The 27,124-nt window shown below is 49.7% G+C and overlaps 10 protein-coding genes across 10 annotated transcripts; 5 read left to right on the plus strand and 5 right to left on the minus strand.

Moving 5' to 3' along the window:
* Nucleotides 1-1,083: 1,083 nt before the first annotated feature.
* N7474_006569 (uncharacterized protein) lies at nucleotides 1,084-2,857 on the plus strand (the record flags this gene model as incomplete). Its single annotated transcript, XM_057197979.1, has 4 exons — nucleotides 1,084-1,569; nucleotides 1,628-1,694; nucleotides 1,750-2,391; nucleotides 2,445-2,857. The coding sequence occupies 4 exons, from the start codon at nucleotides 1,084-1,086 to the stop codon at nucleotides 2,855-2,857; spliced, it is 1,608 nt and encodes a 535-aa protein (XP_057051419.1).
* A 1,048-nt stretch (nucleotides 2,858-3,905) lies between these two features.
* Nucleotides 3,906-5,118, minus strand: N7474_006570 (mitochondrial 37S ribosomal protein mS35; the record flags this gene model as incomplete). The annotated part of the gene is made up of 2 exons (XM_057197980.1): nucleotides 3,906-4,507; nucleotides 4,560-5,118. 2 exons carry the CDS (start codon nucleotides 5,116-5,118, stop codon nucleotides 3,906-3,908), a joined length of 1,161 nt encoding a protein of 386 aa, XP_057051420.1.
* A 157-nt stretch (nucleotides 5,119-5,275) lies between these two features.
* Nucleotides 5,276-5,997, plus strand: alg13 (N-acetylglucosaminyldiphosphodolichol N-acetylglucosaminyltransferase catalytic subunit ALG13; the record flags this gene model as incomplete). Its single annotated transcript, XM_057197981.1, has 3 exons — nucleotides 5,276-5,618; nucleotides 5,670-5,808; nucleotides 5,862-5,997. The coding sequence occupies 3 exons, from the start codon at nucleotides 5,276-5,278 to the stop codon at nucleotides 5,995-5,997; spliced, it is 618 nt and encodes a 205-aa protein (XP_057051421.1).
* A 488-nt stretch (nucleotides 5,998-6,485) lies between these two features.
* On the plus strand, nucleotides 6,486-7,733 carry N7474_006572 (actin-related protein ArpA; the record flags this gene model as incomplete). Its single annotated transcript, XM_057197982.1, has 3 exons — nucleotides 6,486-7,253; nucleotides 7,307-7,621; nucleotides 7,671-7,733. The coding sequence occupies 3 exons, from the start codon at nucleotides 6,486-6,488 to the stop codon at nucleotides 7,731-7,733; spliced, it is 1,146 nt and encodes a 381-aa protein (XP_057051422.1).
* Nucleotides 7,734-8,906: 1,173 nt separating this feature from the next.
* On the plus strand, nucleotides 8,907-9,316 carry N7474_006573 (uncharacterized protein; the record flags this gene model as incomplete). Its single annotated transcript, XM_057197983.1, has 2 exons — nucleotides 8,907-8,984; nucleotides 9,059-9,316. The coding sequence occupies 2 exons, from the start codon at nucleotides 8,907-8,909 to the stop codon at nucleotides 9,314-9,316; spliced, it is 336 nt and encodes a 111-aa protein (XP_057051423.1).
* A 455-nt stretch (nucleotides 9,317-9,771) lies between these two features.
* On the plus strand, nucleotides 9,772-12,084 carry N7474_006574 (fatty acid transporter protein; the record flags this gene model as incomplete). The annotated part of the gene is made up of 4 exons (XM_057197984.1): nucleotides 9,772-9,925; nucleotides 10,049-10,504; nucleotides 10,597-10,963; nucleotides 11,037-12,084. Exons 2-4 carry the CDS (start codon nucleotides 10,372-10,374, stop codon nucleotides 12,082-12,084), a joined length of 1,548 nt encoding a protein of 515 aa, XP_057051424.1. The 5' UTR covers nucleotides 9,772-9,925; nucleotides 10,049-10,371.
* Nucleotides 12,085-15,065: 2,981 nt separating this feature from the next.
* Nucleotides 15,066-16,299, minus strand: N7474_006575 (pepsin-like aspartic protease; the record flags this gene model as incomplete). Its single annotated transcript, XM_057197985.1, has 4 exons — nucleotides 15,066-15,274; nucleotides 15,324-15,637; nucleotides 15,691-16,088; nucleotides 16,162-16,299. The coding sequence occupies 4 exons, from the start codon at nucleotides 16,297-16,299 to the stop codon at nucleotides 15,066-15,068; spliced, it is 1,059 nt and encodes a 352-aa protein (XP_057051425.1).
* A 2,882-nt stretch (nucleotides 16,300-19,181) lies between these two features.
* N7474_006576 (DUF3602 domain-containing protein) lies at nucleotides 19,182-19,667 on the minus strand (the record flags this gene model as incomplete). The annotated part of the gene is made up of 1 exon (XM_057197986.1): nucleotides 19,182-19,667. One exon carries the CDS (start codon nucleotides 19,665-19,667, stop codon nucleotides 19,182-19,184), a length of 486 nt encoding a protein of 161 aa, XP_057051426.1.
* Nucleotides 19,668-21,661: 1,994 nt separating this feature from the next.
* On the minus strand, nucleotides 21,662-23,952 carry N7474_006577 (MFS transporter; the record flags this gene model as incomplete). Its single annotated transcript, XM_057197987.1, has 9 exons — nucleotides 21,662-21,854; nucleotides 21,954-22,283; nucleotides 22,344-22,397; nucleotides 22,451-22,504; nucleotides 22,629-23,089; nucleotides 23,170-23,272; nucleotides 23,362-23,378; nucleotides 23,454-23,661; nucleotides 23,765-23,952. 9 exons carry the CDS (start codon nucleotides 23,950-23,952, stop codon nucleotides 21,662-21,664), a joined length of 1,608 nt encoding a protein of 535 aa, XP_057051427.1.
* Nucleotides 23,953-24,746: 794 nt separating this feature from the next.
* N7474_006578 (GMC family oxidoreductase) lies at nucleotides 24,747-26,726 on the minus strand (the record flags this gene model as incomplete). The annotated part of the gene is made up of 3 exons (XM_057197988.1): nucleotides 24,747-26,270; nucleotides 26,328-26,399; nucleotides 26,460-26,726. The coding sequence occupies 3 exons, from the start codon at nucleotides 26,724-26,726 to the stop codon at nucleotides 24,747-24,749; spliced, it is 1,863 nt and encodes a 620-aa protein (XP_057051428.1).
* Between the last annotated feature and the right edge of the window lie 398 nt (nucleotides 26,727-27,124).

Raw genomic sequence — 27,124 nt, forward strand, 5'->3', positions numbered from 1 at the left:
TATTCGGCGCGGCAAGCAATTAGGTCAAGCCAGGTCACTTGACCAGTGCCGACGACGTCAAGGCATCTAGAGTATGGGGTGAAGGGCTTGTTTACAGCAACTTTTTGACAATAATAAGCTTCATATATATATGCTATGTATGAAAATCCATCATGATGATAATATTCCACATTTTTGATAAAAGTCGTAAGTTTTCGTTTCGCAAACCTTTCACAACCAAACAGATCTACTTTGTAACCAAATTATATATCTCTACTGAAAGCTTTATTTTAGTTGAATTCTTCTAATTTGTACACTTTTCTGGGGTGAAATTTTAATCTAAAAAACATTAATACAATTTTTTTGTGTAAACAAACTTTCCAGGTTGCTCGCCTAGTCCTGGAAACATCAAAGGAAGGTATGTAAGGCAGTCATGGAGTAGATGTATAGCATATACGCGGCATAGAAGAAAAAAACATCTTAAGATGGCTTCTGCAGGTACCCGTGCAGCAGATGTTATACCCGTCCCGCTTAGAGCAGAGGCCCAAGATTCGCAAACTCATGGAAGGTTGTCATATTGGCTTTCTTTCCTGCAGGCAGACGTCCCTGCAGCTCTCTTGCATGTGACAGTGCACACAAATCTTGCTGTGGAGTGACTGGGTCCGGATCAGTCTATATCAACAAACCTGGAGCACTTCAAATCTAACCATCCGGAATTCACTACCATCATGATGTCGCCGCCTAGATGTTGGTAGATGCCCTCTACAATGAATAGGTTTCCTGCATGAATGCCTCTATTATTTCTAACTAGTGAACGGCGTTCTGGCAAGTTCCGCTTTGATGCATGAGAGACAATAAAGAGCGTAGATATTCACTCCAGGAAATGGGATAGTTGTCTCTACTTGCGCAAGTTCACTCTCGCTTATCTTCCCTCTTCTTCTCTTTCTTCTTTGCCTTTCCTCTTCAATTTCCCACAACAGCACTTCTTCCTTCCGACCCTCTCCACTCTTCATATCTTTACCTCTCTGTATCCCTACCGATCTATACTTACCTCTTGGTCACGTATCCGACTTCCTTGTCCGATCAGAAGACAAGCCTCTACTCATGATGAGCACTTCAAACCGTCCTATGTACTTCTGCACCCGCCCTACCGGCACCTTGACTCCGCTCATTGCGATGGACGACCTGCCCGATCATGTCCACATTCATGGCGTCCCGCGTACCATCACTGTCGCGGAGACCCATGGCATGACCAGCTGTGGTGTTTCCATGGCTCGAAATGAGGCCTGGATCATTGAAGACCTCAATATCCTTGCGAATCGTACCTACATCACCCAGGAATCCCTTATTGAGCTCCAGCGTCTGCTCAACATTATGATTACTGACCCAAACACCACCCCGAACCTGCGTGCTGCTGCCCAGAGCTTCATTTACCGCGGTATTGACCCGACCATCCCCATCGAGGGTATTCCCAACGGCAACAACATGGTTGTGGCCCTGTCCAACGCTCCTGTTGCTCAGTCCAACGATGCAAATGGTGGAAATGGTAGCGGCAGTGCCACTGGCAGTGGAAGTGGAAATGGCAAGCACGTAAGTCTCAAACAGCCCGGTATCCGGATATATTACCTATCTGACTTTGGTACTACAGCACAACAGCAAGAAGGAGTACTGTTCGTACTGGATCCGCCACGGCGAGTGCGACTACCAGCAGCAGGGTACGTATACATACACACTCTTTGCTCTCTTTCAAACTAACACCCAGCCCGGTAGGTTGCCTCTACAAGCATGAGATGCCCACCGACCTGGCCATGCTAGAGCGTCTGGGTCTTCGCGACATCCCACGTTGGTATCGCGAGAAGTTCAATGTCCACAGTCTCCTGGGCCAGGGTGGCTCTCGTGTTCCGAGCCTGACCAACGAGCAGCAAAGCAATGTCAAGGCGATCGAGTACAACCCGCAGAACGCCCCTCAGAGCCCGCCTCAGACCGCCGCGCATGTTATCACTGGGGATATCGTTGCCCGGGCCGTTACTAGTGTTCAGAAAATTACCAATCCTCAGCCTGATCTCGGCGCTGGAATGGTGCAGGTTTCCATTGCTCCTCCCATTGCTCCAGTTGCTCCTATTGCTCCTGTTGCCGCTGTTGACTCCAACCAACACCATGGGCCCCTCTATGTCCACACTGGACAGCGTGCCGTGAGTGGACCTGCATTCGCCAGCTCGGCGGCCGGTCCTTGTCAGACGTATCCTGATGTTTCCTATCCTAACGTTGACCACTTGGACAAGTTTGATCTGCTTACAGACCTTGATGAGGAGGTGCACACAACCACTTACGAACATGGCCCTGGTCACAGCAACTATGGCGGTTACCCTGGTGGCGCTAATGCGTCGAACACCCGTTTCTTTAACAATGACGGTATGCCTCGTCCATTTTCTAACGTAAAATTTCCTAGACACTAACATACACAGATCACTACACCCCCACCGCCTCTCAGCCCAAGCATTGGGAGAAGCGCAACTGGCGCGGCAGGGCTCGCCGTCTGTGGGACAACGAGACCAACTCTTCCAACGGTGGTGTGCAGATCAAGGATACTCGTCCCTTCGACCCGTTCCGATCTCGCCCCTACTACCACCGCCACCGCAAGGTTGGCGCTTCCATTGACGGCGCTGGGTCCATTGGCTCTCCCGAGCCTCTGGAGCATCTCAGCTCCCCCATCAGCGAGCTAGTTGCCGATAGCGAGCCCCTTGACCAGAATGAGGTGTTGCACCACTGGGGTTTGATCGGTTCTCGTCGCCAGCACTTGAAGCACGATAGCAATGCCACGGTAAAGGCTGGGGCTTCAGGCTACTGCCTCGTGAATGGTTCTACCGCCTCTCAGTAGGCGGACCTGAACAATATCACAACACAACTGGGTGGATCTCCTGATTCCGCTTTTTGCTTTTGTCATCTTTTGTTTCCATGTCGGGACATGGCTTTCTTCTCTTTCGACATGGAACCGGGTTGGTATGTGCCAGCTAATTAAAGAAAAAATTAGTATACCGACCCTCTCTATCAAAGCTGGTAATACTCAACGAGGACCCACCCAATACAACAACGATCTACTGGTGCATGGCGTGGAATTTTCACATGGATGATGAACCTGGAGTTGATACGGAAAATGGAGTTGATATGGAACATGGACGGCACTTGTGAAAGAACGCTTTTCTTGATTTTTTGAGTGACGGATCTTTGAATTTTTCTTCTTTTGATCTTCTTGCCTTTTTTTTCCCCCCTGTATCTTCTGCTTTTCTATGGCTCCCGCTGCCCCCGTTGTTTTGTTTCGCCTTGCCTTTTTGTTCTTCTCATGTTGTTTCCTCTATGTTTTGACGACCATTCACATGCCTCAAGATGGAGAAGGGACTTGTCCAGGTGCTTCTTGTTCACAGGGAGATAGGATGTCACTCTACAGTTCTGAGATAGTGCATGAGCTACTTAACTGGCTGCCACTGGCAAAGGGATAGATGTGTTGTTTGGGACTCGATTGACCTTGAGGTCTTGATTGGGACCCTTCCTTGATACATCTTTCCTATTGACTGCTGGCTTGGCCGGGACTTGGGTTAACAACCCGACGCTTTGTTCTTCTTTATTAATTGTGCTTCTTATCCCCATTAGATTAATCTTGCTAGTAGACTGTAGATGCATCGGAGACCTGGACTCCATGCAACCTTGATTCCACCGAGGCCTATGTACTCGCATATGTTTGGGTTCAAGGTTATCCAAATATAACAGCATTTATGCACACTTCCGATAAACATGGATAGGTATGATTGAATGAAATAATGAGTATAGTACATTTAAATGAAGCGGATAGACTTCCTGAGATATGCGCCAGCCGCAAATGTCTAAAAACCAGCTATCAAATACACAGCCCCGTACATCACCTACAGCTCTCACCGGCGAACCGGTCGCTGTGCACGAGATCCACCAACCTTGACCGCGACCTTCTCCCGCTCCGCATCAGCCTTGGCCTTCAAAGCAGGATTCAAAGACGGAAGGGTCCGGACAGCCTCTTGGAGAACAGCTTGGCCATCGACAATGGCCTGCTGCTCCTGCTCCAGACTCAATCGCTCCGCGCGCCGTGCCGCCAGCTGTTTCCGGCGCTCTTCGGTCATCTTCCACGACTCTGGGAACTGTGGCCGGACCTTGGGCTTGTGGTGGCGCAGATCGAGTGGCACGTCTGCGAAGGAGTCCCCTTCCTTGGCCTCCTTGATAAGCACGTTGACCACATCGGCCAGATACCGCTTATTCTGTGCGCGCGACCCGAATTTCTCGCAGGACATTTTCACAATGTCCGTCTGCGGGTTGTACCGCGGACCCACTAGCTTCAGGAAGGTCTGGCGCTGGGCCTCGGTGAGGTACTTGGGTGTCAGGTCCTGGGAGGCGAGTTCCACAACGACCTTGGGCTCGGCGGGATGTTGCTCGCCCAGGTATGTGGTGTAGCGGAAGCGGAGGATGTGGGTGTTAGGAGGCAGAGTAAAAGGTTTTGCGAGTTCTGTTCGGGTTAGCCGATTGCCGCTGGAATGGAAAAGGGCAACTCGTCTTACTGCTCAGCATTGGCATATCCCATGCCGTGATGCGGGCATATTCTCGCATCTCGCGGTGCAGTTCCAATTCCGCATGGGCCATCGAGGTGATTTCGTCATCGTGAATCTCCTCGTCGCCGTCCTCCACCTGGGCGAACTCGTCATCGTCGTACTTGGCCCAGAATCCACGCTGCTTGGTCCGAATATCCTCAAACCGCAGATCCTCTTCCTTGTCAATGTCGCGGACTTTCTTGTCTAGCTCCGCAAACATGGCCTTCCGCTTGTTCACGTCGTTGAACTCTGCCACCATGTGGCGGTTCTGCTCATCAAAGGCTGCCCGGTCTTCGGGCGACATCATGTCATACATAGACCGCTCCGCTTTGGAGAGCCGATCGGGCGAGTACTCGGGCATTGAAGGGAAATCTTCGGCTTGAGGGTCTGGGGGTGGAGGTGGCATGACCGGGTCTTCGGGCATGTAGCGGAAGGGAGAGGCTGAAAAGTAGCGTGTAGCGGTAATGGCTGGGCCTCTGCAGGCCAGCAGGCGAGCCGGGCGGCCCATTGACCGCAGTGGTAAGGCCATTGTCTGCGTGAAGGAAAGAACGACCAGTGACTGATGTTTTTCGGGAATATGGTCACGTGAATGTGCACTTTGCGCTAACCGCTTTTAGGATAGACTTTATCAACCTGTGACTGGCTGCACTTGTCGCTTCTTCTACTTCTTCCTCTTTTTCCGCATCATGGATGAAATGGACCACGACCGGATGCCTAACTTGGCCAAGCACTGCTTTGTCACTGTTGGAGCGACCGCCTCGTTCACGCAACTGTTAACCCATGTTGCGACTGAAGACTTCCTCGAGGCCCTGCGACAGCACAACTATACCCACCTGACCATCCAGTATGGTCCGGACCTGGCTTACGTCGCCGATTTCATTGATCGCCACCAGACAGACACTGCAAGCAATGGGGTCATCCAAGTCAACGGCTTCGATTTCAAAACGGAGGGCCTGTCTCAGGACATGAGCATGGCCAAACCTTGCCCTGCTGAGAACCGAGTCGGTGGAATGATTTTGACGCACGCTGGTACGGACGAGCACTCTTGCTACTATTGCCCCAAGCTGATGATTATAAAAGGTACTGGCAGCATCCTCGAAGCCCTGCGACTGGGTGTGCCTCTGGTGGTTGTTCCAAACCCAGACCTCCAGGACAACCACCAGATGGAACTGGCCCATGAGATGCACCGACAGGGGTATGTCGTTGCTACTGCTGCCGAGTAAGTTGCCCTGTTATTCCATGCTGCGAATACTTGATCTAACCACGCGACAGGGAATTGTGCCCAGCTGTCCGCAAGGCCGAGGCTCTCCGACTTCGCCGCCCTGGCTGGCCACCGGTTGAAAATGGCCGTAGTCCGCGCCCTTTTATTCGCGAATCCTTGAACGACGAGTTGGGATTCTTGGACTAAACGGGGTAGTTTCTCTAAAGGATGGCTTCTCTACGCAAGATGATTTTTTCAAGCAAGGCGTTTTTCCTTTTATTTATTTCGATGACTTGATGACGTTACGAAATAACGCATTGGCATAACAGGGGTTCGTTCTAGCGGTACAATTTAACAATTTGGGATTCTACTTGACTTCTTTCCTCCCGAAAGAATGCATTTTCCCTCAAGTACAGCAATTGACACATCATAAACAAAAGTAGTGTGTAGAGTATACAACCGGAGCAGCACAATGGGCCACCCCCATTGGCCCAAGCTCCTTGTTGACACCCGAGCGCGACGAAAACCAACTCCTGAACTGCATCGACGCCCATCACCGCCCACCGAACACCACCGTCCATGTTCCAATAATCCTCGCCCAATCGCCCCTGTGATACTCAGCGCCCCATTCTAGGCCGAGTGGCCACCACACACTCCGCGCACCTCGCTCACCCACACCCCCCTCTCCCCGCGCAATGGCTGAGGCAACCCTGCACAATGTGCCCATCGTCATCGACAATGGCAGCGGAACGATCCGAGCCGGGTTCGCAGGCGAGGAGATTCCGTCGTGTTACTTCCCCTCATTCGTCGGCCGTCCTAAACACCCGCGGGTGATGGCCGGCGGCCTGGAAGGAGACTCGTTCATCGGCCAGCGCGCACAGGATCTCCGCGGTCTGCTGAAGATCCGATACCCGCTGGAACATGGGATCGTCACTAACTGGGAGGATATGGAGTCTATCTGGCACTACGTCTACGAGAACGAGCTGAAAACCCTGCCCGAAGAACACCCCGTGCTCCTGACCGAGCCGCCGCTCAACCCACGCGCCAACCGCGATATCGCTGCCCAGCTCATGTTCGAGGCATTCAATGTACCCGCCCTGTACATGTCGATTCAGGCCGTACTGTCGCTTTACGCGTCGGGTCGTACGACCGGTGTGGTTCTGGATTCAGGCGATGGTGTCTCCCACGCCGTGCCCGTGTTTGAGGGATTCGCAATCCCTAACAGCATTCGGAGGATCGATGTCGCCGGTCGCGATGTCACGGAACAGCTGCAGGTGCTGCTGCGGAAGGCCGGCCATGTGCTGCACACCAGCGCCGAGAAGGAAGTGGTCCGCATGATCAAGGAGAAGGTGTGCTACGTCTCGCTGGACCCGAAACGCGAAGAGAAGGAGTGGATAAGCAGCTACCACAAATCGGATGCCAAAGCGGTTGACTACGTCTTGCCCGATGGACACAAGATCAAGGTCGGTCTTATTCGAATCGTTCAAGATAAACATACTCATGATTTGCATTATAGATCGGCCAAGAACGCTACCGTGCCCCCGAGATCCTGTTCGATCCAGAACTCATCGGCCTCGAGTACCCCGGCGTGCACCAGATTGTCCAGGACGCCATTGCCCGCACAGACCTTGACCTGCGCAAGTCACTATACCTCAACATTGTGCTCTCGGGCGGCTCGACACTGTGCAAGAACTTCCCCGACCGGTTGATGCGCGAGATCAAACGACTAGCCGTTGAGGATATGAAGATCCGAATCTCTGCACCTGCGGAGCGGAAATACACCACGTGGATTGGCGGCAGCATTCTCGCCGGCCTCAGCACGTTCAGAAAGGTATGTTCGCATCGTCCATTTCTGTCGCATTGTGCTAATCCAGGAACAGATGTGGGTGAGTGCGGACGAATGGCATGAAGATCCTGAGATCATCTTCAAGCGATTTGCTTAAGGCTCGCCGACGGCGAATGATTGGAACCATATTTTTTTCCATAATCATCACATGCCATCGCGTCGTTGCGGAATGGCGACACGCCCCAACCTCTTCTCACTACCTACACCCACCACCTCATGCATCATTGCATACAGCATCATCGCAGCATTGAGGACCATCACGCCATCCCCAATGCTGTCCGAGTCGCTTGCCCACCCGCGACTTTTGATACCCATCGTCTTTCTTCTCTCTCTCTGTCCTCGCCCTTCCCACTCCGGCTCTTCCATGTCTTATTAAACGATATATTTTACTCTTGGTCTTATGAATTGAAAATCTGTGCAAATACTTTCTTTTATTTCATGTTTGGTGGAATTTGGACTTTTTTATACAATGACAATGACATTGCAGGTTGCACATAGATCCCATTGGATATTCTCGAGGCTAGTACATCCAATCATCGGTCACTTATTTGCCGAACTTCTATGATAGGGTAATTCGGTAATTCTTAAGAGTTTACCATCTTTAATCGTCTGACAGACAACATCCACTCGCCACACTGCAACCATAAGGCTGCGTCGCCAAAAGACTACATAGTCTGAGGTATCTCTTCCGTAGGCATGAAAAACTCTGGCCTTGAACAATTAACAGCGTCTAAATATACTTCTATTAAAGAAAGAAGATTATCTTAAAAATTCCAGTAATTGAAGCCATAAAATGGGTGGCATATTGGCAAGGGTATCTCTTTCACGGATGGTTCTCTGACGGGGCCCGGCGTTGTCACTAACTTACTATGGTACAGGCGCCTTAGGGTAGTAGTACAGGTCCATTTGCCTGATCGGTGGTAGACATGAAAAAGTTCAGGGGTTTACGAGTCATACGTAGCCACCAACATGCCCCCAACATGCATAAACTGAAGCTGAAAGGGGCCATAATTCACGGCTTGCACGATCCTGCATATCTTTAGCATGTTTCGGTATTATTGACCACGCTATGAAGGGCTTGGCAAAGGATGAATGAAAAGAATGATATTCGCCTATATAATCTGAATGATCTCCCGAGGACTAACGACCTTGGAACATACCCATACAACCCGAATATTCTCACTTCAAAGATTATTAAGTACTTTTCTACCCCTCAATGATATGGCCAGGAAATAAATACTGACTAGAACTAATCTAGGCCGGACTCAAAATGAAATACTACACTACTTTGGTTCTCGCCCTCGCCTCCGTGGCCACCGCCGACTGGTCTCTCTACTGCGGCAATTCCGTACGTTTGATTGAATCTTACAGTTATCCTACAATCAGAAATTATTGACTGATGGGTACTGACTTACCACGTAGTGCTCCGGCGGTACACTCGTTGCATCCGGCTCGGATGCTCAAGGCGCATGCACCAGCCTCGGCGGGACCTATGATTACTGCTATGTTGAGGCTGAATCCTCATATTCTCCGACTTGGTGGAAGGCGATCTTCTTTGAGAGTGCTTCCTGTGAAGTCAATAGTGACGTACCTGGAATGCACGAGAGTAGTGGGGTGTTTAATGGCGGTTGTACTGATGCTGGCTCTTGGACTTCTTACAATGTGGTTGTGAATGCTTAAGCTATGCATTTAGTCAGATTTCGGCCTTTCCTCGGTCTTTCTTGCAAGTCATTCTTCGCTTCGCTTTCAATCACCAAGGGTCTTTTTAGGAGACCAAAATAAGAAGCGGATATTTGCCGCCGGCGGATAACCAGCGTCATTGTCATCGTAATGAACCTGAGTTGAGGCGTCGCAGTGTAGATGTCTGTAAAAAGAGAGCAATAGAAACTTATGCGGGTCTAAATATTCCCATCGCCGGAGGCAAAGACATTTTCTGTTGTGGAGTGTACCCCGGATTATTTGATTTCCCCACCACAACATCATGTATCACAACTACGTATTTCCGGTATAGTATATCTCGTCGCTGTTTCGTAATTAGTGGCGATTCCATAGGATGAATTATATGGATTTCAGCAGGCCTCACCCGTGAAAGAAAGGCATTTCATTATTCACCACACTATTGGCGCTGCATTGGTATGAGCATGGTTGCTCGGCCCGAGGAAATGTGGGAGCTGTCCCCGCGCAGTCTTTTGATCATTGGAGATCGCAAGTCCCAGTTTCGTGTGCCGTTCTCCGCAAAAAAGAGGGGTTACTATTACCAGACTCTAATTTCCTTAAATACTCTCCTCTGTAAGAAGAACGAACCGCTAGAAAAGGTAAAATATATTTGAAAAGAATTATCATGGCAGGTAGGCAAACAGAAGCACTACTAACTAGTGATTAAGATATAACTGATCTTCTTGGCCCATACAGGAACAATCGCCGCCACAGCACTGGGATCTCTCACTCTCGCTGGGTATCTAGATGCCAAATTTCACATTCGCAACGATATCAAGGCCCTTTTCTTGAGCAACAACCCCAGTGCCGGACAAAAATATGTTGCTCAGAAAGTCAAAGAGGACCGGCTGCTCTTGTACCATGTTCTGGAAGACCATGCCGCAAACCCCGCAATTGCCAACAACTTGTTCCTGATATTCCCCACCGATGGTAGGACCTGGACATATAAGCAATTTCTAGCAGATGTCAATAAGGCCGGCAACTGGCTGTTCGAGGAGCTGGGAGTGCGAAAGGGGGAGATGGTCGCCCTCGATGGACCCAACAGCCCCGAGTATCTGATCATGTCGTTTGCGATAGACTCGGTCGGAGCAGTTCCATGTTTTATTAACTACAACCTGACGAGCCAGTCCCTCGAACATTGTATCAAGGTACGTACGTTGTCAAGTTACAACAATAATTTTGTTCAAAGGGATTCAGAACGTTGACTTGTTCTCTTTAGCTGTGTGAGGCTAGATACTGTTTAGTGGATGAGGAAATTAGACATCTGGCTGAGCCAGTCGCACCGAAGCTCGAATCATGCACCATGGTGTATTACTCGAAGCAATACCTCTCATCACTGCCCTTTGACGCAACCCCGCCGCCTCCAGAACAACGCAGCAATATAGATCCAACTTCGCCCAGATTACTGATGTTTACCAGTGGCACCACTGGGTTGCCTAAGGCACTCGTCAAGGCTACATCTTACGAAGTCTACAGTGGCCTCAGAACTGCTCTTTACCTGGGGCTGAAGCCTACGACGCGCTTTTATACCTGCTTGCCACTATTCCATGGCGCGGCGCATACATTGTGCCTTACCGCTGTTTTACATGCCGGGTGCACTCTCATTCTGGGGTAACTATTCTCCTATCCACTATGGCTTACGACATATCTCTTCTTCTGAGGCGGGTTCTGACAATATATGTAGAACTAAATTCTCCCATTCGACCTTTTGGCCGGAAGTTGTCACACACAAAGCGGATATTATGCAATATGTCGGGGAGCTATGCCGATATCTTCTCAATGGCAAACCGAGCCCGCTTGATCGACAGCATAACCTGAAGATGGCCTGGGGCAATGGCATGAGGCCTGATGTTTGGGAGCCCTTCCGACAGCGGTTTGGAATCCCTATCATCCACGAACTCTACGCTGCCACCGACGGGATGGGTTCGATGTTTAATCTAAACAAGGGCGAGTTTAGCCGGCATGCCATTGGTGTTAGGGGCCTTCTTTGGAACATGATCAATGGCCCCCGGGAGAAGATCGTGAGAATAGATGTGGACACACAGGAGATACTTCGCGACCCAAAAACAGGATTTGCAACGGAATGCCCCCGAGGAGAGGCAGGGGAAACCATTCATTGGATTGACCCGGCAGCTCCGCTGGCAAAGGTTCACTTCCAGGGCTACTATAAGAATGAAGAGGCGACCCGAAAACGCTTCATTCGTGATGTTTTCCAAAAGGATGACATGTGGTTTCGGTCTGGCGATATGATGCGACAGGAAGAGACAGGTTGCGTCTATTTCGCAGATCGTCTCGGCGACACCTTTCGATGGAAGTCGGAGAACGTCTCTACAAATGAAGTTTCCGATCTTCTAGGCCAGTTCCCAGGAATCGCGGAGTGCAATGTCTATGGCGTTCTGGTCCCCAATGCAGACGGGAGAGCTGGGTGTGCAGCAATTGTGCTTTCGGAGGGTCTGTCGGAGGATAAGTTTGACTTTAAAGGGCTGGCGGAACATGCCTTGGCGCTGATGCCCCGGTACGCAGCACCCGTTTTCTTGAGACTCACGTCCGCTTTGGGGTATACTAGTACCATGAAATTACAGAAAGGTAAGCTGAGGCAGGAGGGCTGTGACATTGAAAAGGCCGAGGCTTCAGGGGATAAACTGTATTGGCTGCCTCCCAACAAAGCCAACTACGTTCCATTCACACGTGAAGAGTACATCAAGATCCAGAATGGTCAGATCCAGCTATAGAGTCGGTATTTAAGTTGTTCATGGTTAACTTTATTTGGTAACCCAACTTTGATAGCAGAACTTGCAGCGAAGGATAGTCTTGCAATCGTTTATCTGTAGTATCAGAACATAGGTTTGGAAAGGACTGACGGACGAAACCTTGTCGTATCTATTCATCCTCAATGGGCAAAAGGCTGAATTTCTCCCAAAACAAAGCCGTCTTTTCTATATATCCCGTATCCTTCAAAGGCATGCTCCAATCCGGTCGTTCCTCTTTGGATATAGTAATATATGGATAAATATGTGCACCTAGATTCTCTGTCCCCGGGAAGTGAACAAGGAGATCTCCAGGATGTACTAGCATGTCATCGGGTAAGGGTTCAGTTGTTGGTAATTCCCCATTCTCAGACCTCCTGTAGGGATTGAACCATCGCGACGGACAATATACGGTAGATCGGGCAAAATAGTCACTTTCATCGAGAATGTTCACCAAGGCGGATTGGTCACCCCAAAGCGGATCAAAACCTGGGTTCAGGAAGGGGTATGCAATCACGGAATTGAGCAACTCGACGGACCATGGATGCACGCGGATAAAAAAATTCCCATTATTTAATCCATTCTGATCCTTGGAGAGTAAGATATGGAAATTTGAGAGATTCGAAGGAGGTATGAAGGTCTCTAGTGGCAGGTTCAGATTCATAAGTACTGTGTCACTATCAAACCAACTAGATCAATATTTATATTCATTAGTTCAGGGTCAATATATAATGCCCGGGGTCGCGAACTCACAAAAGCCACTGTAGTCGCTGACCTACGGGCTTCTCCAATTCCCGAAGTATCGTGGATAGAATGATAAGGGGTTTGTTCCATAGGCCGTCAATGATTGGCTCGTAAAGGATGAACATTGGATAATTGTGCCGGCGGCTATGCTCTTCGTGTGATGCTAGCGCCATGTCATAAATCGTGCCTCTATCGTAGATCGTGTGACCACCAAGTATCATTGAAACTTTGCCGATCGTTGGCTGGGGCGTTGTCGTCGGTGCGAGGGGCATAGGTTGAGATTTATTCAGCAAAGCTATGATTTCGGTCAGCGAACACTGCTATACAAATGCTGGGATGCATAGGTTCAACGAGGGCAAACAGACAGTATAGGCTGAGTAGCCCCAAAATCCCCGATAAAGCCAGAACCTGACGTAGCTCTGGTTTTCGCATCTTGCAATATGTTTATCATAGATACTATGGGGGGCTCAAAATATTGACGTGGCTCCTCGGTAGAATTTGGAGCTTGGGATGAGCGAGACAAGCCTATTCATGGACAAATTTAAATCCTCCGGCAGCTGGACCCTACAGGGACTTGACGTGATATTCTTCCATAATAGGGGTCTTGTATCCCACACTACTGTACTAGCCCCAACAAGTCGGGAAGGGGGCTTGGGGGCCATTTGTATGTTGTTAAACGCACTATAGGGCCAGTGAATTCCTTTAAGGGTTGATTTGCCTCACCGTTTGGCGCTCCCTGATACGCTGGCATAATCTCTCTACAGTGGAAAGCAGAGGGCCATGAATAGAAAGGCAGGGTGTGCACAGGAGTTGATTTGCCAAACATCCTTATATTCCCTAACTTCGCTCTAAGTCCATGTATTTCTCTAAACCCCACCCCCCACCAAGGTCTACGGTAAAACTGTTCTTCAACCTGACGACTGAAGGTGCGGATTCAGATATCAAGTACCAAGCCCTGGTGCTGATATAATAAACTCCTATAACTATTGATAACTATAACTATTGTCAAGCAGCTGTAGGGGTACTCCGGAAAACTCCCAGATTAGACTAGTGTGTCTTGGTGTTGGGGGCTGAGAGAATCAATCGTAAGAGTGCAGTGGCATTGCTAAAGTGAACAGTCGCGACCGTTATTGCCTTCCATGTCGGAAACATAGAGACGCTCTTTCAAACCCTAATCATGTGATACAATAAACCTGATGTGAATTATACGTAAATGACCAGTTTTGTACGTACTCGGTAATAATACTTGCCATGTAGCCTCAGATTCCAAGCGTTGCATCCACACAACCTCAGAATTGTTTCCAATATACCCAGTCGCTCGCTCGGCTCTTTTCATGTCGATTTAGATCTTCATTGAGGACTTCGTTCTCGTCTAGGGAACTGAGCGATGACGAGGAGGAAGCACTAGAAGTTTTTCTTCGGTTTAGACACATTCTACCTAGCCGATCAGGTTCCTCTATACCTTAGGTTGTTTAATTTGCCACTCCCCGTATATTCTCGTTATCTACAAGAGCATGCCTATAATCTTCAATTTGCGACCTCTGGTTCACCTAGTGAAACGCAATATTCGCTGTCATTCAATACTAGCCTTCCGAATTAATCGACCACTATGAACCCGAAAGAATTTGACAAAGAGTCATTGAATTCCGACACGGCAGGAAAGGACGGCTTGGTTACATCAGATACATGCCCGACGTATAGAGAAGCACAAAATGGCTCTGTTAGCGGTAATAGAGGGCGGGAGCCACATGGTCCTTGTAATGATTGTTCGTGGGTCCGATTTACTATTTGAATCGAGTCCGAGTATACGCTGACTTTTCAAAACAACAAAGCAGACTACCCTCTCTCTCTCTCTTCTCTGTGTGTGTGTGTGTGTGTGTGTGTGTGTGTGTGTGTGTACCCATCTATACACATTGTATACTAGCGCTCCAGGCAGTCAGCCAGTCTATTGCCTCATTATTCAGCCGGACATTTCATTACCGCCCCACAATACTAGTTAACTTCGTTATTGTGATGGCCTGTTAAGCCAAGCTGCAAATGCCTCTGGATAACTAAGCGAGTGCTATCGACTGTTGTCACCTCATGATCTCGAACTTATCGCGTCGATTCAATACAAATAGAGGACGACCATTGTCCTCTTTCGGTTCCAACATCTCGAGGAAGTAAAAGAGTACGACACATAGCACGAAAGTCACGACGAAAGCACGACGAACATTCCAGAATTAAAACATAAAAGCTGCAACACCGAACACGACAAATGACCAGAAACCGTTAATCTGCGTGGAAGAGATTCCCATATTGGTCGGCGTGGCTGATGAGCTCAGCGTGGTCGATGTTTGAGTCCCATTCTGCGTTGATTGGTTCCTAACTTTTGCAAATCCCATGCTCCCATCCTGGACATTGTGGTCGATATAGAGGCCATGGAAAAATGCTATAGTCTATTAACTGCGAGAACACCGGAGATATTTGAGCAGACTTACGCTGACCCACAACCCATAAGGTGGGATATAAAGGAACAGTAGCACCAGAGAGAACGGCAGTGCAATTATTGTTTCCATTGTCGGCTGCAATCCACTGCTCTGGTGCAATGTCGAAAATTGCACTCTTGTGGCTGATACTTCCTGAGTTCGCGTTCACAGCTGTAGACACATTTGCCCGAGACGGAATGCTGAACCCGATAGTCGGCGGCTTATCACAGGGGAAATACCCCGTCACAGTCACACCATCTGTAGTATTGTGTACCACTGACTGAATGGATGTAGCATTGAAGATTGACAGAACATCATTTACAGGACTATCATGTCTTAGCTATGCCAATTTGTAGGCGAAGAACGGGAGAGTACTTACCCAGTTATTGTTGCTGTTCCAGTGTCCAGCTCCACCGGGACATCAGTTTTGATAATTTTTCCACCAATTGCAAGATCAGCAAATATAGCCCATTCCTGGACGATAGATGTGGTGGTGAGGTCTCCCTCGAAAAGAGATTTGTCGAGCTCTCCAAGCACCTGAATGCCGTTTCCATTATATCCCAATGCAACACCAAATCTACAGGAAGCAACTTTACCCTCATTGCAAAGCGTATGGAACCAAGGGGCAGCGCCATTAGGGAATTGAGCCACTGCTGCTCCAGCAAATCCAACAATTCCGTCACTAGGGATTTGGGCAGCACCCTTCGCGGAGCCAATAGTTTGAGTAGCACCCAGGGACCCAAAAGAGACGGTATCATTGTACAGGGTACCAATGACCTTTATAAGAACAAATACTCTATTAGCTGTTTGCCAATTATCTACAGTATCAAAGAATTGGGAGGTTACATACGGAGCCCGTTCCCGAGCCATCACTCTTTGTAGTACCATAAGAGTTCTCAAAACGCATATGGAGATTGGTTGACTTTGGGCCAGTTTTGTAAAGACCGGGATTGATAATTACATCAGATGAACCGGTGTCGATTAACATACTTAGGTTCTTCGAATTTCCAATGTCAAAGTTTCCGAACCAGAAGCCCTGTAGTAACAGTTAGTAATAGGGCTCGGAATTCTATGAGGGCTGAATACAGCTGATTCTGAGATCTGTTCAACGTCATATTTATTCCGACGGACCAGATTGACCCCTAGGTTTGAGCGATGGATTAAGTTGACTCGGGAAGGAATATAATTGAAAGAAGCAATTGGTGAACAAGCGCATAAAGGAGCAAGCCCAAGGGTAGCAAGAAGCACCAATTGCTGTATGTCTGTAAACATCTGGAGCGAGTAATAGTAACTTAATACTGCACAGTAATTGAATGGTGACTCTGAATTTAATGGTTAGAATGCGAGGAGTCTATTGCAGGTTATATTCATGCTGCTAGCGCTAGGCAGACTCAATACCAACTTTCCGGGCTATGCCTTGGTGACTGGCATTTCGCCGGCGTCAGTTGTTTCTAGACTGGATCGCTCAAAATGTGTCCTATTCCTGGAGATCCTAAGCCCCCAGCCCCAAACAATAAACTCGGTGGGCGGTAGAAAGAATCATCTCCGGTGATGACTGGTCCTACCGCATAAAGCCAACCTAAAGGAAGTTTTTTGTACACTGGCCGCAGCAGCCTTGGCTGCATGGAACAGCTAAAATTGGGATTAGGGGCTAGTTCTTCAACCAACCATCTTTAAGGCTCTCCTTGCCGTGGCTTTTGCGCCACCAACGTTCGTATCCTCGGGTACGCTAGTCAAAAGATGATTAGGTCTCGATTGCATTGCCCCTCAGCTGAACAATCAAACGGTTTCCCTTGGCCTGCAAGCTACCTTGAAATTGTCTGCCGTGGAACGGCCTACTCGTGCAAAGTTTTGGAATGAAAAGCTGATTGCCTTCCCGAGATGTTATGTTCAAACAGGAATGGTCGAGACAGGTACTCTCAACCCGATCCCGAAATGGTTGCACAACTCGCAAGTGAGTCTTCAGGCCTGCTCTCAGGTAGTATTGGTTATTCTACGCATATTAATTGCTAGGAATTGTAAGTGGCATTATTTGCAGAGTTCACGCCGAGTAGTAAAGAACTACTCTGCCTATATCCCACCCCTTTCATCACATCCGGATTCATCAATTAAAACTAGATGATACGAACGAAACTCGAATAGTTTATACTAGTAGAAATCTCGTTGTTGAGGGTTCTATTCTTTGGCTTTCTGCTAGGCTTTCTTTTTCTTCTAGCTAGCCTAGGAAAGAGCACGTTTGATGCTAGATAATGATAGTAATATGTTGAACTCGTTCCATAGAAAGACAGCCAATCTCTTCGACATATAGGCCGGGGTTTTCAGTGACGTGGTCATAGAGGGCGTGTAGTATCACAGGAGTTATGCTCGGTGGCGGGCCGGGAGGGATTGGGGGAGATCTGAGACCATTGAACATCCGCATGTTCTTGCGTATGATAGTGATAGAACGCTCACTATACTTCGCTAGCTTGGCCATTTGTAATGTAGTGAGTTTGTCCTTGCTGCGTATCATATGGACGATCATCTTACGCTGCTAGGGATCGCGGTTTTGTGCCATTTTGCAACGGATTTGGGCGCTGTTGGCGGGTTGACCTGGTGGTACGCTTGAGTTAGAAGGACAGTAGGTAGGCGTGGGGTTTTTTTGGGGGCCTATTGCAAAACATGAACATATAGCTTATTTCATGATTTCAGGCGCATAGTATTAAACTATTCAACCTCAGTACTGATCTTTAAATACATAAATATCCTTATCGAGATTAGCTTATCATGTGATTAGGGTTTGAAAAAACATCTCTATGTTCCTAACATGGAAGGCAATAACGGTCGCTACTGTAGGCGGTCGCGGGGCGCACTGTAACAAAAAGCGACCACCTACGTACATGACTTGCGGTTTTAGCGCAAAAAGATCACCCAAGACACTGATCGGCTTGGCACGGCTGCTGTCGCATACCCACGGCTACGACCGTGCCATCCGCAAAAGCCAGTATTGTCGCCAGTCGCCATCGGTTCAGCCACGTCACGTTTACGCCAGCACATTGTCTTGCTTATTCTTTACGAGACACAATAAGAGTTTGCACGTTCAGCAGTTACAGCCACCGAATAGGCAGCATGCAATAATCCATTAGGATGAGAAACCAGAAGCTAGAAAGTAGTAGCTAATGGCGCGATATCGGGGGAATATGTAATAACAGAGGACATCATCCAAAAAGAAAACATGAACATGATACAAGGAGACTCCGAGAGATGATGCGTTCAGAAAACCAAGAGCAAGGGTCTAGCACTTGTAGTCGTGGCGCAAGCGATCCAGCGGGAAAATGCGAAACCACCCGATACCCTGAGAACGTGAAGCACTCGACAGGCAAGCTGCGCGAGTGTTGGTGTTGTTCCGAGATGGAAGAGAAAAACGCCGGGTTCCCATGACATGATGGTTGATTGGAGTGAGGAGATTTCAATGTCCAATAAAAGCAAAGCAGGATTAAAAGAGGAAAAGTAGCAGAAAAATCGACGAGTCAAGGACTCAGTTGCAAGCAACGTTGATCTTGTTCTTGTTGAAGACATGGTCGCCAAGAACAGGGGTAATTAGGCGACACACGCGGTAAACAGACGAGGCGTAGAATGGCCGGTGATAGGTCTTCGGCTGCTCTCAACCTATCCTCTTTGTTTTGTGTCTTTGTTCGGCCCGGAATGGGAGTGGCTCCCACACGGTGCGGAGGCGAGGACAAAGAAACAAAGAGAGGAGAGAAAAACGTCGTCGAGAAAATCGAAAAAGGTTGAAAAGAACACGAACTTTTATGGGGGGTCGTTATGTATGTCGTAGTCATCATGAAAAATGGGACGAATCCCAAGAGATCGTGATCGCGGTCGAAAAGCAATCTAGGCCATGCCCTTGAGCTTGCCCCAGCCCTTCTCCAGACCTCTTCGGGCCTTCTGGGCAGCGCGATCAGCCGTGGAGCCACTACTGCTAGCAGTGGTAGCGCTGCCAGCGGAGAACTTGCGGCTCAGGCTGCTGCTGCTGGAATCGTCGAAGATCATATTTCCCGCGCCGCCACGGCCGACGTGGTAGACCGGCGCGGCACGGCGGAGGTCACGTTCGAGCTCCTCGTCGAAGCTGAAGATGGCGCGCTCGCCACTGCTGTGGACGTTGCCGGCGCCTCCACGGCCCGTGATGAAGGTGGATGGGGCGCGCGAGTCCAGACGGGTCAGCGAGGCCGGACCCGTGGCGGTCTGCGAATTGGTCGTCTTGGTGTTCTTCAGGCTGACGACGTTGCCTGCGCCCCCGCGGCCAGCGTAGACGGCGGGGCGTGTGGTGTGCGGCACCGAGGGGTGCGGCTCAATGACGCGGTACGTTTTAGTTGGCATGATGATAATGAGAGACAGTCGGGACTGCTAGTTCAGCACAGGCTATAATATCCAGGCCATGTGAGGCAGGGAGTGTGTTGCAAAGAATAGAATCCAACTTGACAGTTAAAAATCTGTTGCCATGACACACGGCGGGTCCGGGTTATATAGTTCTTGTTTCGCCGGCCAGGGACACCCACGGGTCACACGCGGTGGAGTGGGTGTGGATTTTCCCTGCGTATTTTTCATCGAGTAATAAAGTCAGGAGACCGACCCGGTGGGGTTTAGTCTGTCTGTTGTTATACATGGGCTGGTGAGGGCAGTCTGGGCCCTCACTGGGCCCTCACTGGCCCTTCCTGTCTATAAACCACCCACGCCGACTGCCTGGCCCACGGTCATCTGATCCCGCGTACGTAACAGAAACCTCGACCCCACCAACCAGCATTTCCATTACCCCCAGAAAACCACAAAAACCACTCACCGCATCCACTCTTGCATCATCTGGGAAACATCTGGCCAGCTGCTTCATTACATTGCTCGGCTCTGTCCGAGCACGTCAGGTGTCGATTACATGTCGAGAGAGATGGCGACGACGAACAGAGTCCTCTACATCAATTGCGACTCAGATGGTGTACACGGCGAGCGAACGAGGGATTGGGGTCTGCACAATGACCCCATTGTCGCATCCTGCGGACCCATTCATCCCCCCCTCCTCTCAGTCGATCCGGTCTAGGGCTCTCGCTAGTCCCACACGGTACCTGGCCGATCAGTAATAATGCACCAGCCGAGGAGTGACCTGCCGTGTCCAGGAGAGGCGATGACGACAAGGGGTGGTGGTCCCGCACAGTCCAACCCTGGAAATGTCGAGAAAAAATTCTGCCGCTCACGCGTGCTGAGTGGCCAAGAGGTCCGTGGCCGGGGTGGCCATCCAATCACGCCGTCTGCTCGGTGGTCTCCTTCCCCAGATTTTCTTTCTTCCCCGGACTGCCGACTCGCTTTGGGTGAGAATGTCCCTTCCCCAGTCGCCGGTCGCCGCATTCTCTCGTCCTGGAATTGTAGCCGAGGAACTTCCGCTCAGGTGACGAATATCAAACATTCTGGACTACGTGTTGCGAATCGTCTCTCTCCTCAGCCCCAGTCTCGGCATCCTTTATTTTTTGTCGTTTTGGGTGCGTTCCAATCCGCCCCATTCCCGGCAATCCGGTGCTGAACCTGGTGACCGACCCTTGCACTGAGGCGAAACACGAGTGCAGTGCACTGACGCTCCAACAACGTGTCTAGGACCAAGAATCCGCACTCTGCATCCCTCCCACCTGCATTTCCAGCGTCATCACACGCCTTCACCGATGCAAACTGGTGGAGCCGGGCGCCCAGGAACTAACTTGGCCAATTATTAGATAATAGCGCGTCTGCACCGCGACCCAGCATGACACATGATTATCGGTGCGGTGCTGGTCGAGACCACCGGCACGGCTACCGGGAAGGAGACGGTTCAGCAAAACGGCTCATATGTAGTCCGAGTAGTCAAAGCACAGCCTATCATTCTTGATTTGATGATGCAAGGGTGCTTGAGACAATCATTTCGGGTGTATGTCAATGGCGTGATCGGCTTAGCACGGCCATTGCCGAAGCTGTAGGACGTACGTGTAGCATTGAGAGGTCTGGGACCGGATTCGATGTCGCAGATGCGGCCAGGTGCATCACACATACCATATCGAAAAGATCAAGCTCATGTCTATACAGTGCCGACCATTATTGCCGTCCGTGCCGAACATAGAGAAGTCTTTCGAACCTACTCATATGGTCTTCGTCAGCCGTTTCTGCAGGCGCTACGTCGCCAGACAGCTATGTCTGTACAGGATGGATCGAAATCAGTTTCACCAATTTACTTTCATGGATTCTTTCTCATTACCTCTTTAAAAAGCACGGTAACCCATTACAATGGCTCTAACCTTGGCCCCTGCCCTTGGCAGGACGGAAAGGGAAAGATATACCGGGGTTTGTGATACGACGACTTAATGCTCCGTCGGCTGCACTCCTTGCTCTTTATTCTTGGCCAGCAGTTTCCAATATCTCTCTCGCGAGCGAATCCGGCACCTCTTGCCGAACTTGATCATGACCAGATACAACGATGCACAAGCCATGCCAACAAAGGCGGCGGAAATGAAGCAGTTCTGATACCCCAGATCCGTGACCCATGGAGTAATCCTATAAACAATCAGTGACGTGTATTTGGCCGGCTTGAATAACCCAGAAAGGAAATAGCAAAGGAGAGCAAGCAGAAAGGAAACGCGAGCCCTGACTTACCCATAACCCATAGCGAACACCATGGTGTTCCGAACAAAAATGACACCGCAAATGGCAATGCCACTGAGCTCACGGTAGCTGTCTATCATGTAGTTGATACTCAGCGTCACTCCACATACAACACAGAACGCCATAATAAACTCGGCTACTATGAGGCCGAACCAATGGACATGGTGCGCCGCACCAACGCCCCACAAGAGCAGGCCTCCCGGCACCAGGAACAGGCAGATTGTAAAGGGCCACAATCGATACTCGGCTTCCAGAACGCCATGATTGCGTCGAGCAAGTTTGAGATTGAGCCAATCGCTGAAGGGGCCAACGATGAAGACACTGCCGATATTATGCCATTTAGTTGTCATGCCCACCGACAAATCTGAGGATCTCACTCACGCTGCCACCACTCCCAGACAACTAGACAAGTAGCTCAGACCAACCCATGAGGACCTGATACTAGATTAGATTTTAAAACTCGGTCTCTGGAATATGCGTGGACGTACTTGAAGTTGTAAGGAGGGGACCCCAGGATAATTGATGCGGTCCCGTTGAGGACACTAAACCAGATAATATAGGAGCCGTATGAGAACCTATCCCAAAAAGGAAAAGGATTAATCAATGACTTTGGTGGCTTCACCATAAGAGTTTGGGATAGGTAAGCAGATAGGTAAGCAGACGTACCCGCAGTAAAGAATAATCGGCCAGCTCAACAAGTAGAGCGATTGCCACAGCCGGAGCAAGATTACGTTTTGACCCTTGCTCACGTTCAATAGCGACAGTTTCCTCCAGTACGGCTTCTTTTTGTACAGGAACGTGGGCGTGGTGACATCGCGAGCCTCCACGCTTTCGATAGATGTATTGGTGTTATTCTGGCCGGCTTCCTTCTCGGACGCAGCAGGATCTAAAGTGTTTTGGTCGCTGCTGTCGGCTATACTATTCAATTTTCTGTCGTAGTTCGTTTCCTCCAAGAAGAAAAACAGGAAGACGAACATAACCGCCATGAAGATGCTTGGGTAATAGAACACCCATTGCCAGCTCTGGTATTGGGCAATGAACCCACTGATGACCGGCGCGAAATAGTTACTTCCAGAGACAGCGAGGGCGTACAGGCTCATGTATGTTCCTCGTTGGTGGGTAAAATACTAAGCAAGCAAGCGGGTATTGTGTGAGTGCAAGCCGGCAACCAAGTTGTCAGAGCTGAAGAAGAATCTTGAGGGCTCACCAGGTCAGTGATGGAGATCTCTGGGAGAGCTTCGGTAGGTGCTGCAAAAAAACCGAGCAGGATGCAGCGGCCAATCCACTGGGCGTTAGTCGAACAATATGGTCTGATAGCGATTAGCTGGTCATTATCAAGGAAATAATGACAAGGAACAGCGACCCTGGGATTCAGCCCGCAGAACCCGGGGCTACTCACCCCCACATCGTCACTGCCTAACCAGAGTCAATCAGATCAGTCTAGTCCTCGGAAGACAAGACAAAGGAGGAAGACACGGTGTGCAGACTTACGATCCCCCCCAGGACTGATATAAGGTATGTCAAGCGTTTCCCATACTGATGGGCAAAAGGTTGCCAGAACAGTAGACCCCAGCCAGCAAGAAGAAACATGTAGCCAGTACCCTGGTTTAGCGTTGCGATTGATATTCCGCGTTCTTCAGACAGCGGAACCAGCACCGCGTATAACATCGACCCGGCCAGGCCGACAAAGAAAGTATATCTGTACTCGAGTCAGCACATCCTTTGGGGACCGTCAGCTGCGACTTGGTCCCTGTATCTGAGGAGATCAAGATAGCGCTTAAGCTCTTCAATGCAATGCATACAAGCTCACACAAACTGTAGCTAAAAGTTTCCGGCGCGGGGACCAGTTCAGAGGGTCATTGGGATCCGAAGAGGGTGTGGGGACTAGAATAATATCGGTGTCGCCATGCTCAAGATGACGAGCAGCAATATCGTGGTTGACATCCACCAAGGTGACGGTGCCTGGGATGGCAGTATTCGACCCTTCCATTGCGGCGTTTCTGACACAGTTATCTTGAGGAAGTAGTTTGAATTGTATGAACGAGCTTATCAACGACAAAAGGAAGGAATTCAGTCTAATATATAGTGAAAATATGGTAACATAAGCTACAACCTTTTGTTTGCCCTTCAACCATCAAAAAGGAGACAGACGGTCGCGTGTATTTGAATACAATCAGTCCAAGGTATTGATATCGTAAACGCCACTACGTTCTCGACCAGTGAAGCTCAAGATAAGCCCTTACAGGGGACAAATGAAATTCCGTTGCGCGCTTCGGTTAGATTCGACAAGCCGAGCCTTCGTTAGGATTAGCTTCATCTGTGACCAATAGAATTTCATTGCGCGCAGATTTTTAAGCTCGGGCTCTCCAAACTCTAAACCAGACCATGAGCGAAGCTAATTGTCAGACTGGGGTAGCCGTTCCCGTGTGATCAAAGTGACCCCGGATAATGGGGATCTGCCATTTCTCCTTTCCATCCATGCATTGAGCAAGACATCTCCGAGCTCGGCTCATAAATTCGGCATATACAGGATGGTAAACACGGCAAGTCGTATATTGTCTTCCGTCTGCAGCATTTGGGCAATATTCCGAAGACTCAATGGCGCATTACTATCGCGGTCGTATAACTAATTTAAAGTCCAGCAGTTGTAAGCCGAAGATCTTCACCATGGCAAGCGGTAACTAGAAGTAGTCAAGAGCAAAGTTCATATGATTCTATAACTTCCAGTATCAGCAATTACTGAAGCAAACAAATACTATATATTGACGTATAAGCTCCGCTATCTCACAAAGATGACCGAACCTGGAGCGAATCCTCCTTGATCAAGTCCACCGCTTTCTCCGCCACAGCATACACAGTTGACAGGATATTCCCGCTCACGTTTCCCGGGAATACACTGGCGTCGACCACTCTCAATCTTTGTACGCCATAAACTTTGAGCTTCTCGTCCACCACCTGCTCTATGGCGCACGTCCCGCAAGGATGATACTCGGTCATGCAGAAGTCTTTCACGGCCTCGGAAGCAGCGGCTCGATCATGCAAATTGACATTCTCCGGAGGATATGCGCGCCGGTGAACCTTATCCTTCAACGCAGAGGACTGGGCAATCTTGTCACAGAAGCCCAGACCAGCAGCGAGGACGTCAACATCCGCGGGATGAGTCAGGAATGCAGGATCAACAGCAGGGTTCTTGGCCGGTTCGGTGCTAGTGATATGGACGGTGCCTCTGGATGCGGGATACTGGAGACAAGCTACGATTGTAAACCCGTCCCGGTCGCCCTCAGCGAGGGTTTTCGCGAACTTGCCCTGGTTACCGATGACCTCCTCAACGTTTAGCGTTCCCTGCGTCAAGATAAACTGGATATTGCCTGACGAGTGGCTTCTCAACTGCTCGACGATCTGTTCTTGTTGTTTCCGCTGGAAAGGCGTCTTTGCTGGAGATCTCAGGATCTTTTGGCATGTCTGCTCCAACTCAGCAGAACAGACTATCTTCGAGTAAGGCAGAAAGCCCATGCCACTGGTAGCATAAGCTAGAATGCCCTGAGAATCCTTGCTGTACATGTCTAGGTGTTCTTGCATGATGCGCGGGTCGCGCAACGCGTCGAAGGAAGAGGTGCCGTCTTTCAACTCATATACGGCAGCGGTGACGATGTGATCCTGTAGATTTGCACCCACGCCCGGCAGGGGCACTTTGCATGAAACTCCTGCCTGGGCGAGGATATTCGGATCGCCAATTCCTGAGAGCTCCAGGATCTGTGGAGACTTGTACGTGCCGCAGCTCAGCACGACTTCTCTTGCAGCGCTTATGTCGTGTGTCTGCCCGGAACAATGAATGCGAACGCCACACGCCACTGTGCCCTGCAAGATCACCTTCATAGCCAGAGCATCGGTGAGTATCCGAAGATTTGGACGCCGTATATTGGGCAACAAGTAAGCGCTCGCTGCGTAGCTGCGGGTCCCCTTCCGTGTTTTTCGGTCGACTGTAGCCAAGGATGAGAAGAAGCCCAGGTGATCTCCGCCCCATGGATCTCGTGGACTTTCCATAATCCCGGAAGCCTCTTTCCCGGCGTCAATGAAGCTCCGCTCGAGTGGGGTCCTCCAGTTGTTGAAGCTGGTCTGAATCGCTCCAGACCTTCCATGACTTCCCGCGTTATAGTTGGTAATATTGGCGTCGGACGGAAGACCGGTGCGGGTATCGTCGAAGGTTTCGTGCCGTCGAAAATACGGCGCCATGGACGGCCAGGACCATCCTCTTCCAAAGGCGGACCAGTCATCGTAGTCTCGCTTTGAGCCGCGGACGTACATCATCTGCGAATCGAATTTGAGCAATCTGCATATTAATTATTTGGAACAGGGAACACTGACACCATTTGTGGCACTCGAGCCTCCCAGCATTTTCCCACGAGTCAGAGCATGCACTTTGTCACGGTTTGCTTTCTTGACGGCGTTAATATCGTGACAGGGGTTGGACAAGGCAAGCTGGAATCATGATCGTACCTGAGGTACCGTAAACAGCATCCAGTCATACTCTGGTATGCCCAGCATTTGGGGGAAAAGAGCCGGGGTTTGAACAAGCTCATTCTTTGTCTGATCTTTCCCGGCCTCAATCACGCCCACGTTTACGCTCGGGTCTTCACTGAGCCCTGCAGCCACTGCCAGACCAGCTGTGCCACCGCCGATGATAATGTAGTCGTAGGAAACTCGGAGGAATTCTTCCAGAGAGCAGATTGCACCCCCGGAATTGTTAGTAGCTATGGCTGCCATGATGGGCGTTGAATGAAATGCGAGAAATTCAGAGAATGCAATGCAGACAGGTGCGATTGAAGTCTGCAAAACGTCGCTACAGGGTGATATTTATGTTTGTCGCTTCTTGTATCTACTGCTTTCTCTTTGCTGTGGTCCATGCCCGTCGGACCAATCACGATGCATTGCGCGCTCTAGGGCTTCCCCTCCGCCATCGCTCAGATTGGAAAAGCCATGCCAATGAGAAGTCATTCCGCGCCTCCGCAAAGGAAATGATTCATGTCCGAGCAATTTGCTGATTTCATAAAGAGAAGTCATATCTCTCTCAACCATCAGACCGAGGGTATCATACAATTCAACCCGCTTAAAAGAGGTTAGACTACGACATTCAATAGCTCTACTGTCAGCTCGCCTCAAGT

Source organism: Penicillium riverlandense (genome assembly GCF_028828495.1).
Source record: "Penicillium riverlandense strain IBT 135883 chromosome Unknown utg000006l_segment0_segment0, whole genome shotgun sequence".
In the NCBI taxonomy this organism is placed as follows: Eukaryota; Fungi; Ascomycota; class Eurotiomycetes; order Eurotiales; family Aspergillaceae; genus Penicillium; species Penicillium riverlandense.